Consider the following 11,664-nt stretch of genomic DNA (forward strand, 5'->3'; position numbering starts at 1 on the left):
CAATTGACAGAAAACTGGTTGTACAGGTAAATTTGAGGCATTACAGATATACATTGAGGGGGAAAGGGCGAGTAATTATCGAATTATTTGACATTTCTAATAAAGGCGATGATAACATATACCACTGTTCAAAAGAGATAAATCGTTTCAACTAAAACAAATCCTGGTCACCGACAAAAACCGAGAGAAACACACCAACTTTGGCTTTCATAATCTTCTCGTTTTCATTTATTTACTTCCTATCACCTGAAAACAAATAAACTTCTATACACATATGCACACTTACACGTTTGATGAGTTAATTTACAACCACTGGGTCGATGCCAATGCTGGGCCAGGTTTCCTCACCGATGGAAACACCAGTCAAGTAGTTAGTACTTGACTGCTGTCATGAATTACCATTAATAAGGTCATAATTCGAATAATAAAACAGAATTTTCCGAAATGTTAATGAATTCCTATCCCAACTATAGATTTAGCTGTACTTGGCAAATCCTTTCGGAACTTTTGTTCTTCATGCTCATTAACTTCGTACGTTATTATGCATGTTTAATTTTCATAGTGTGAGATTTTCTCATCACTTGGCGTCCGTCCTTCGTCGTTAAGTTTTACAAAAATCTTCTCTACAAAATGTTGTTCCAAATTTAATCAAACTTAGCTACATTCATCGTTATGGTATCTATTATAACAAAAAAATGTGTCTGATGACTCTGCCTGCCAAAAAAGACGAACACAGGGGTAAAATGCAAGTTTTGTTTTTTTTATCTCGAAAACTAAAGAATTTCGCTGGAACAAAAATGTTTGGATTGATGAAATCTATCTATTGTCGATAAACTCATCATAGATACAAGGATTGATTTTTTTGTATTTGAGCCAGACGTGCGTTTGGCCTACAAAAGACTCGTTGGTGACGCTCGAATTAAAATATGTTAAAAGACCAAATAAAGAACGAAGATGAAAAGCATTGAAGACAAAAAATTCCAAAAACTTTGCCAAATACAGCTAATCTTAGATACAAAGATTGATATTTTGTAAATTGCGCGTTTTTACTACAAAAGACGCATTGGTGACGCTCGAATAAAAAAAGTTAAAAGGCCACATAAAGTACGAGTTTATGCTCTTAAAGGACCAACTTTACCTGCTTTTTAAAGTTTTGCATATTATCTTATAGTAGATAGATAGACACTTTAAGTAGCACCACAAATTATCAGCATGACAAGATCTGCGAATCAGTCAACGTGGTTAAAATCGTATGATGCCGTCTCATTGGAGATATTGTTCTTTAATGACACTTTTTAAAAATTTATTAAGTGTTTGCATCATATTTGAAAGCTTTAATAGATATATAGAAACTTAAATAAGCAAACATCAGCAGCAAGACAAAATCTACAAATAAGTTAACACGGTTGGATTCGTCTGTTGACTCCTTATTGGAGATGTTCTCTTTGGTGACGGTTTTTTATTACATAGTTTTTTTTGCATTTTCATTTCCCCCCTTTTTTTTAACAAACTATAATATATAGAGACAACTTAGCATAACATATCAGAATGAGTTAGCAAAAAATATCAGAAATAAGCCAACACGATTGAAATAATATGAGGACCTCTCATTGGAGTTATTGCCCTTTTATGACATTTTTTACCCACTTATAGCGTTTTTGCCTTATATCTGAAAAAAAACCTTTAATAGATATGTATAACTCTAAAGTGCGATGGGGACGCTAAAGAACGATGGTCACGATAAAGTGCGATAGTCTACGCTAAAGTGCTATTCCTACATACGCTTAAGTCCGATGGTCTGCAAAAGTATAGACGTAAGAAACGTAGATGAATTATTACGTTAACAGTCGTTTATACAAACTAAAAATGAACACACCGGAAGACAAATAACAAATATTTGATTCATAAGAACTTTTCAACCAAATGTCAATGACTTAATAAACACCTAACTGTGCTTTGTCGACTGAAGCAAATGTGTATTTGTGTCGGTTGCTGAAAGAAGAACTTGTATCCTGCTGTCGACCGTTTTACTAAAGGCCCTATAGATCCAAGTAGTATTCGCATAGATATCCTGTATCCTTCTTTTATTGGAAGCGAGCGGATGTATTCGAATCATTGTTTATGTTGCAGTTTATTGTGCGGTCCCCGTTGAAATGTTCTCACTTTCATTGAAAAGTAACGTCGGCAAAATAAAGACACATCTTTATTGCGTAAATTATTAATTGTCGGCTGAAACGTCAGTTTGTACATTGCAGGAAAATATAACATGGGTGTATAGTCACTACAAAAAAAGGAGAAAATTAAGCTCGGCAAACATCGCTTTTCTCCTTCAACTGTTACATATTACGACAATAATCGAATTTTGTATCTGTAATGTAAAAAGGACGATTGTAAGGGGATGTGTTCCCATTAGCGATAGACTACAACGTGTGAACGTTAACCTACACCTATATAGTACTCTGTGACACACAAATGACATTTTAGCAATTATTACGCGGTCGGTCTTTTAGAATCGTTCCCTTAAGACTACGGTTAAATTATAATGCCTTTCACATATGGTATACATTATAATACTAGATTATAAAAAAGGACTTTTTTACATTAAGTGTTCTTAAACGTTTTTTATAAAGCCCTCGAACCGTACCCTTTTGGTCCATCGCACTTAAGCGTGATAAACCATCGTACTTTAGCGAACAAACAACCATCGCACTTTAGCGTGAGACACTATCGTACTTTAGCGTGAGACACCATCGTACTTTAGCGTGAGACACCATCGTACTTTAGCGTGAGACACCATCGTACTTTAGCGTGAGACACTATCGTACTTTAGCGTGAGACACCATCGTACTTTAGCGTGAGACACCATCGTACTTTAGCGTGAGACATCATCGCACTTTAGCGTGAGACACCATCGTACTTTAGCGTGAGACACCATCGCACTTTAGCGTGAGACACCATCGTACTTTAGCGTGAGACATCATCGCACTTTAGCGTGAGACACCATCGCACTTTAGCGTGAGACACCATCGTACTTTAGCGTGACCATCTCACTTTAGAGTCCCACAGATATATAGGAACTGAAATAAATAAAGATGATCAATAGGACAAGATCCATAAATGATAATGATAACATGGTTTAAATCGTCTGATGACTCCTTATTTGAAAACGGTTTTATTATTTTGTGGGGGTATTTTTACCTTTTATCTGAAATCTGTATTGGAAAGATAGAAACCTTAATAAGGGAAAGTGATCAGCAAGACTAGATAAACAAAGAAGAGATTTTTGTCATGAACTATATTCTAGTCTACAAAGATGGAAAGTGTCCATTGTTGAAGATGCACGCAGACCTGTCTATTCCGACACCTGAGTATTCCAACATCCTGCTTTAACCGACACATTTTCATGATCCAAAAATTGCCTATCATTGCAGGAAAGACCTAAGTATTCCGACACCCTACTTAATACGACTTTTTTTCTGGTCTCCCAAAGTGTCGGATTAGGCAAATTACACTGTATTTAATAAACCATTCAGAACTGCATGCATTCACGACAGTACATTTGTTCGGTTTTTCAGTTTGAGATTCAAGAGTCAGATTTCAAAACTTCTGGAAATGATCGGCTGGATAACTGCTGTTATAAGTTTTCTGTTGCTGTATTATCTCTATATACCAATACCAAGGGAAGCAACCGAACCATGGAAACTGTATTTTACATCTATTGTAATGAAAATCCAGGGGGATTTGGTAAGTCTTGTGATCAGCATGAACAAATAAAATTATCAAATTTTAGTTAATCATACCAGCTTATACACTGTAAGTTGCAGTGAACTTTTTAATAAGACTGCATAACGAAATTATAAATACAATGCTTTTGAATAATGTTTTTCTTAATTTATACACACTGCTATTAACAGAAACTCGTCAATGATAACGTGTGTATCATGAAAGACACTAAACGTACATTAAAACTATATCTGTTTAAAGTTTTTTTAACAGACAAAACTTTGTTTCCAATCATAACGCGTTAATTTTGAAATCTCAATACACGTTTGAAGAACGGAAAAATCAAATAAAAACAATTAAACTTTATTTAAATTCGGTAGATTTTTGTTTTTTAAAGTGTTTAAAGTATTTCAAAAAATATAGGAAAATTGATTAATCAAACTTATATCAGCCAAGTAAGAAGCAATAAATGGTACCATACATTTAACCTTAACGAATTTGAGGAAAATTCAAAACGACAAATTCTTTAACAAATAGCAAAATCAAAGGCTCAAACACATCAAACGAATAAACGGTGGATTGTTCCCTTATGTGTACATTTGTTTACGTAACTATCATAAAGTGGTAGGTGGCAGCTAATTCTTGTTTATTTATATTGTTTTTACAGATAACGATTTATGCTCTTCTAACAAAGAAAAAGATCCATGACGTTATGAGGATCTCACTTCATCGCTGTATATCCTTCTTTGTTTATTTCCAGCCAAAAATTCAAGGGATAGAGGTATTATGTATGTAACGCACTCTTTTGTGATCAAAGAATTAGACTTCTAATCGGGTATGTACTTACACGAGCAACAAGAAGGATGCTTCATATAGAGCAGTATCTTCTTATCATTCCTTACCACTTGAGGTCAACCCCGGGATTTGAAGGGGTTCGTGTGCTCAATTTTTTTTAAATTGTGTTTTGTTAACTGATGTTTGTCTTTATTAATATAAAGCTGAAGGACGCCTCCGGGTGCGGGAATTTCTCGCTACATTGAAGACCTGTTGGTGACCTTCTGCCGTTGTCTGTTCTATGGTCGGGTTGTTGTCTCTTTGACACATTCCCCATTTCAATTCTAAATTTTATGTATATCAATTTTGATCTTTGTTATAGCTCATACAGTTTGATGCTCAATTCGAACTTTTGTCATCGGGAATCCGTTTTTAAATGAAAATAGATTCCAACACCAAAACGTGTTTTACACAATTTTGTAATTTTGTTATAAAAAGCTAAGTTTTAACATCAATATCGACACAATTAATTAATTATTGATAATACACTTTATTTCATATCAATCAAGTCCTGAAACAGAAAAAGTTCCTTTTTTAATTTGTATAATTTTTTTTTCTCTAAACTTTGCTTATCGGAAATTTTGACTGTTGGATTCAATCTGGAGTTTCATAATAGAATTAAATAAAGGCAACAGTAGTATACCGCTGTTCAAAACTCATGAATCCATGGACAAAAACAAAATCGGGGTAACAAACTAAAACTGAGGGAATTAAATTGAAATTGAAATATGAAATGTAACGGTGACTTGCAATTTACATCCTTTTCCTTTGGTATTTGACAGAAATTGCATCCTTAGCAATCATACCGTATCTCCTTGCTTTTATATTTTGCCTACATTTTTTTAAGGACCAGATAAAGAAATATGTAATAAATGCCCTGATAATTACATCAAGAAAATTAACCTTTCTGAAAGGTCAAATAGCCTAAAAATCAGTTTTTGAAATGAAAGTTATTTTTTAAAGGAAGAAGAAGCTAACTTTGATGGTGTCTTGGTCAGAATATTCAAACCAACAAACACTAAAGGCCTAATTCCTGGTATTGTGTATATTCATGGAGGTGGCTGGTATATTTTTAATACAAGTATGTTCTACATATAAAATATTTCCCGTTAATGTTAGGTTAAAGCAATTTAAAAATTAAATTATAAACCAAATACTATTATACAATAAATTAATTACCTCTTATGAAAGAAACATTTACCGTTCTATAATTTACACCTATTTTTAGGATAGATTTCGTTTGTTTTGTAGTTTAATACAATTTTTAATGTTTTTTTTTTAGGGAATATCTGTGAATGAAAGATTTCATTATAAAATCATATTTCCGACAATGGAGTGCTTTCCAAACTGCCAAAATTACAACCATCAAAACTTTGTTCAATTGACAAAAAGAAAAAAAGAGAAAAAAAATAACGGACATTAAACAGAAAGACATCCCCCCCCCCCCCCAAAAAAAAAAAAAGATAATCAACAGTCAAAGGAACATAAAACATTAGATTGGCAATTGGTTCTTTTAAGATCATTAAACATTTGAAAAAAGGCAATCATTTGTATTACTCTAACATTCAATTTTTTCAATCTTTATTAGCCGAATTGCAAAATGTACATATTGGGGATTTTTTTCTAAACCTTTGTCTCTTTGATCAGCTGATTAAGGTGCATAGATCCATATGTAATTTCAGATTAAAAACAAATGTAAATCATTGCGTTTCATTACAGATTTTTTATTTGTTCCATTTTTGGGATAATTTATTTATTGATGAAATACGTTTCATTGATCATTACAGTTTCATTATTAAAAAGCTTTCTTCTCAAATGCGTTTTCAAGACAGGAATTTTAAATTTAGAAATTGAAGTCAATAATTTCATATAAAGTTTTTGAATTTCGAATGGTCAAATATTTACAGCAAATTGTAGTGAGAGGAGTTAACTTGATCGTCCATGTCATTTCCATTTCAGAAACATATTCTTATTTTACCAAACTTTTGAGTAAAAAGGCAAATGCAGTTGTGGTATCAGTTGAGTAAGTACACACATGTTAGTATAAATATAGAATGATAGATTATTTAAGAGATGAAATGTTAAGTACTTGAAGTGTCTTAAAAACAAATTTCAGAACATTTAGAACAAACAAATCATTAAAATTAAAAGATATAATGAGAAGGCATTAACCGAAAAGCGCCTATTCTACAATGTCATTACAGTCTTGTATTTCCATAGTCAGGAATTTATAGGAGGCTTCGAGAATGTTTCTTTTATGGATTTGTCCATGTTATATACTTTTTCAGATATAGACTGGCTCCAGAAAACACCTTTCCTGTACCTTTTGACGATTGCTTAAACGCTACAAAATATTTTCTAATAAATGCACGGAAATATAATGTAAATCCTGATAAAGTTGGAATTGCAGGTAAGACTGATTATATTCAAACTTTAAACGCTTTATTTTTACATCTTGAACAAGAAAATAAATTAGTTCTGTCCAAGAGTCCGATATACTGTGTATTCGTCGAAGACGGACGTTTTGAACCAATTTTCGTTGTGAACACCTTGTTCGTGTTTTGCAGGGAGGGACTACTTTCTATGTGTTGTTGTTGCATAAGGCTAAACTTTTCTAAACGCCTTACCGTATCGTTGACCCAATTTTTTTTATCGATCTCTAGAGGTCCCGTTATGATTGATGTGGACACATTAATCGATGACTTTCTTCCATTCTCATGATGGATATCTGAAAATATAAAGTAAGATTATGCAAAAATGTCAGATGTAAGCAGATACAACTATTTAACTCAAAACAGGAACAAGAAGGATAACGCTTGCCTTCTACGAATTATCATGGAATAATGTCCCTTCTAAAATGTATCTGATTTTTACACATAAAACCAGAAACAAAGATTTAAAAAGAACTTCAAATACTTAGTATCAACACTTTTTATGTATTCACAATGTCCTAGTGAAACTGACAAATCACCAAACATTAAAAACCTCCACTAGATTTTACAACTGTGATCAAGAAAAACAAAATAAAAGATCGAAACGAAATGTCGAGCTATTCAGCAAGTCCTTCTTGAATATCGAACGTCAACAAATTAAGTGATATGGGGAAAATATTGCCAAAAAAAATCACTCACAATTTACACATATGTAAATAAAACTACTATAAATAAACTGGTATAATAGTGATATGATATTATGATATAGTGTATTGTGTATACATGCAGTTTAGCCTTAACATCTTTGGAATAAAATTAACATGAAAAAGAATTATTGTAATATCAAACGCCTATCCATACAAGTATATCAACAACCTTTTATATTTGATCAACTTTTGTTTGAAGATATAATAAGAACATCTTCTTTAATGTACCGGAAATTCAAATACACCGAAAGTTATTACAAAATGGAATAATGTTTTTTTTTCCATGGTAGGTGATAGTGCTGGGGGAAATCTTTCGATGGCAGTTGCATTGAAGTTAGCTATTGAACCAACTCTAGATATTCCAAAATTGGCTTACCAGGTTTTAATATATCCCTGCCTGCAAGCACTTGACTTTAATCTTTCATCTTTTAGGGAAAATAATATTGATAGAAATACTCATTGTGGATTAACACGTAATGCTATGATACTGTTTAATAACCTTTATGCATTTGGAAATTATGAAAACTTTATGGCTTTTTCAAATAATACTCACGCGACAGTAGCAATGAAAAAGAAATACAGATATAGAGTTGACCCAAAATGTTTACAAGGCAGGTATCAAATGGAACCAAACGACGATACAGAGACCGATGATACTGAGTTAGCCAATCAAATTTCAGAAACAATCTTCAATCCATATTTTGCTCCCTTGATGGCAACTGATGCACAGCTTGGAAAACTACCAAATACGTTCTTAATAACTTGTGAATACGATGGATTAAGAGATGAAGGTTTGATATTAAATGAACGGATGAAGGCTATCAATCATCCAATCAAACATTTACATCTGTCTGGATCAGAACACGGAGTTCTAATTTACCCATATTACAATGTATATAAGAGTTCTGTGGACAAGATTGCTTTCTACATCAAGGAAATCACAAAGTGATTGCTTATACATTTGTATCTCTGAAGTTATGTTTTGTATCATTTTTTTCAAAGCAGCTAGTGGTCAGGGTGGCAAATTTAATCGTGTTTCTTGATCTCTCTGTGTACTGCTGTAGTACTATGTTAGTATTTCAATTTTTGAAAGGACATGTTAAAGTCAGATAAACAAAGTTCCGAACTAAATTGAATTAAACAAAAAATTGTTTTAAAGAAAAAATAAAGTTATACCAAGCTTGATTAATACGTCAGACAAACCTTTTTGTCAACATAATATTCTTCGGTGGTCCACAAATAAACCTAGTTTGAATGCTTAAACAATTACGAAGTTTGACAGAATTGAAAAACCCCAAATAAAACAGAGAAAATGTGTGACAATTCTGACAACGGAAAACTCTGTCTAGTATTGAACAATCTTTTTCTGTTAGATATTACTTATCTGTTTATTTACGACAATTTTTTCATACAACGTAAATATGACTTTAAGTAATTGACCGTGTTCCGAACACTATTTCGATAGTCTGAAAGTGTAAACTTGTAGGTAATTCCGAATGCTTTGCGAATAGTGCAACATCGAGTATAAGGTACAAACATTTACCTTTACACACAAGTATGCATTTTGTAATGGTTGTTCCTACCACTATGGTTCGAGTTTATCAAAATACTTTTGATGTGTCCTTATTTGCTGAAAATGGTTTAGTCAAAATAGTTTCCGAAGATTCAAAAGAAAACCGCTGTTTCATTTTAATATAACAAATTGGAAAGAAGAATGTCGATATCGCTGCTTAATTCTTAGTACAGAATTAATGCGATAATTAATGGAATAGTCATAAAATCCAAAATCTGCGGTATTAGTTGTGTCAAAATGGTAAGTATCTGTCCGTTATTCTAATATAAACTATCGCTCTGAGTATAAAGCTTCTGATCGATTTAGAACAAATTAATGACCGTTGGCGATTCGAGACCACAGGGATCTAATACTGGATAGAATACAACACCGGTTCAGGGCTTGATATATTGTAGATAACCAGTCTAATGCTGTAGATTGTATGTTGCCTTCGAAGAGAATTTTGAATATTTAAATTTCATGTGAGCTATGTACTTGACGTCCGTCGTCAACGTCTTCGTAATTTTTTTTAAAATGTTCCATCTGAATTCAACAAACTTAATATGAATGGCACTCAGGGTAGTTAGTATAAAGTTTTTATTTTTATTTCTGTTACTCAACAAACAAAACAACTCCAGAGCTTAAAAGTAATAAAGTTAAAGTTATCCCTTCCTCGAAAGTTTTACGGACGCCATCGCGAGTAGGTTTATCGTCATGTAATATCTGTGTCACAAATGACCGATGATATTTCTTATAGTCGTAAACAACTCGCAAATGATTATCACCTAATTAGACATGTCATCGAGTTTGAACATACAATGAGCAAATTGCCACTACTGGGGCGGGATCTGGTTGTCTGTGACGTGTCAGTAGCATTGGAGTTCTCCATTAACTTTTGGTTGGGTTTGTGTTGCTGAATTTTAAGTTTTCTACTCAGTGTAATCTTGTCGTTGACTTATTTTTGCCATGGATTTCTCAGTTTCTTTTCGTATTAAATATGTTTTTAAATTCTTCTTGGTGTCTCCGGCCACTTTTGATGGACGATAAAAGATTGAATCCATCAATATTTTAAATAAGATGCTACTAATATTCAAATTTCAATATGAACTTGAGGTGGTGAAGAATAGTCACCCACAACGGAAGGACTGCAATGGTAGAACTTTTATATATATATATATCAACCCAACAATGTTAGATCTGTAAATTTGCTTTCAGTCAATATATATCACTTGAATCTCATGGAAAGTAAATATTTTTCTTATAGCTAGAAAAGATAACCTTATAAATATAAATCCGTTGTTCCAGTACAATATCTTATTATTTGAATTAGGCAGCAATATAATTTACAAAGACCTTTTCCTTTAGCGAACACTTTGCTGTTTGGCCTGCATTGACTTCTTATACTTTTTTGGTGATTGGAATTACAATGTGAAAGTCTTAATCAAGACCTGGTAACATAGATAGATCCATCTTCTGTCGTTAGATACCAGATATGAGGTTATGTTTTTAATCATTATTTTAAAAGCAGTGTTTTCTTCTTTTACAGGGGTGAAATTGGGTATAGATTCCGAATCTCTGTTTACTGCTGAAGTCGTATTTTTTTTATGGCATGTCTTAAAATTACATGTTGACTGTCATACAAGTGAGAGGTTTAGCGCTATAAAACCAGGTTCAATCTACCATTTTCTTCATTTGAAAATGCCTGTACGAAGTCAGGATTATGCCAGTTATTGTCCATTCGTTTGATGCGTTTTATCATTTGCTTAGGAACTTTCCGTTTTAAATTTTCCTCGGAGTTCAGTGTTTTTGTGATTTCACTTTTTTCCAGATAAACAAAGACTACAAAAGACAAATGAATCCCCGAGTTTTTAATCCATTTTATTAATATCGTAACATTAAAATTCTAAACAATAACAAAGACAAACTAACAAATATTATTGAAAACTCGTTAATTCCTTGGTTCAAATTGTACATAATCTGTCTTTACGAAAAATTACTAATATACATATGTGTTGAAAAGCAGTCAGCTTATAGAGTAGGCATGTTGTCAAATATGAAAACGGTGAACGGCACAAAATCTAAATGGGAGTTATGTTAGTTTGGGTTTTTAACCTCCCTTTTCACTGTTATGCAGCTTACAAACTTAAAGTACAAAATGTATCTGCGAATGAAAAATAATATGATAATATATGGCTATTCATTTAACCAATTAAAAATATTAACCGACTCCTACTCATGTTTATTGTATTTTATTCCATTTTATTTTCCCCGCTATATATTTCTTATGACACTCATCTCACATGTTGATTTCGACTATCTATGTATCTTAGATATTTGGCTTCAGTTTTCCCCCTTTTTGTTTAAGTGTATATTTTCTTATGATTCTTAGAATATTCTTCGTTCAATTTCATTATGT

At 32.6% G+C, this 11,664-nt stretch overlaps 1 protein-coding gene across 1 annotated transcript in view; it reads left to right on the forward strand.

Moving 5' to 3' along the window:
• The window catches only part of LOC139517536 (arylacetamide deacetylase-like), a 572,982-nt gene continuing 561,318 nt past the window's right edge, over window positions 1-11,664 (forward strand). Inside the window, exons 1-7 of the mRNA XM_071308730.1 lie at window positions 1-26; window positions 3,576-3,744; window positions 4,391-4,504; window positions 5,521-5,638; window positions 6,517-6,580; window positions 6,846-6,967; window positions 7,987-8,814. Of these exons, the coding sequence (XP_071164831.1) occupies window positions 3,613-3,744; window positions 4,391-4,504; window positions 5,521-5,638; window positions 6,517-6,580; window positions 6,846-6,967; window positions 7,987-8,645 (1,209 nt within the window). The 5' untranslated portion in view covers window positions 1-26; window positions 3,576-3,612 and the 3' untranslated portion in view covers window positions 8,646-8,814. The remainder of the gene's footprint in view (window positions 27-3,575; window positions 3,745-4,390; window positions 4,505-5,520; window positions 5,639-6,516; window positions 6,581-6,845; window positions 6,968-7,986; window positions 8,815-11,664) is intronic.

This window comes from Mytilus edulis, chromosome 3 (genome assembly GCF_963676685.1).
Source record: "Mytilus edulis chromosome 3, xbMytEdul2.2, whole genome shotgun sequence".
Classification (NCBI taxonomy): domain Eukaryota; kingdom Metazoa; phylum Mollusca; class Bivalvia; order Mytilida; family Mytilidae; genus Mytilus; species Mytilus edulis.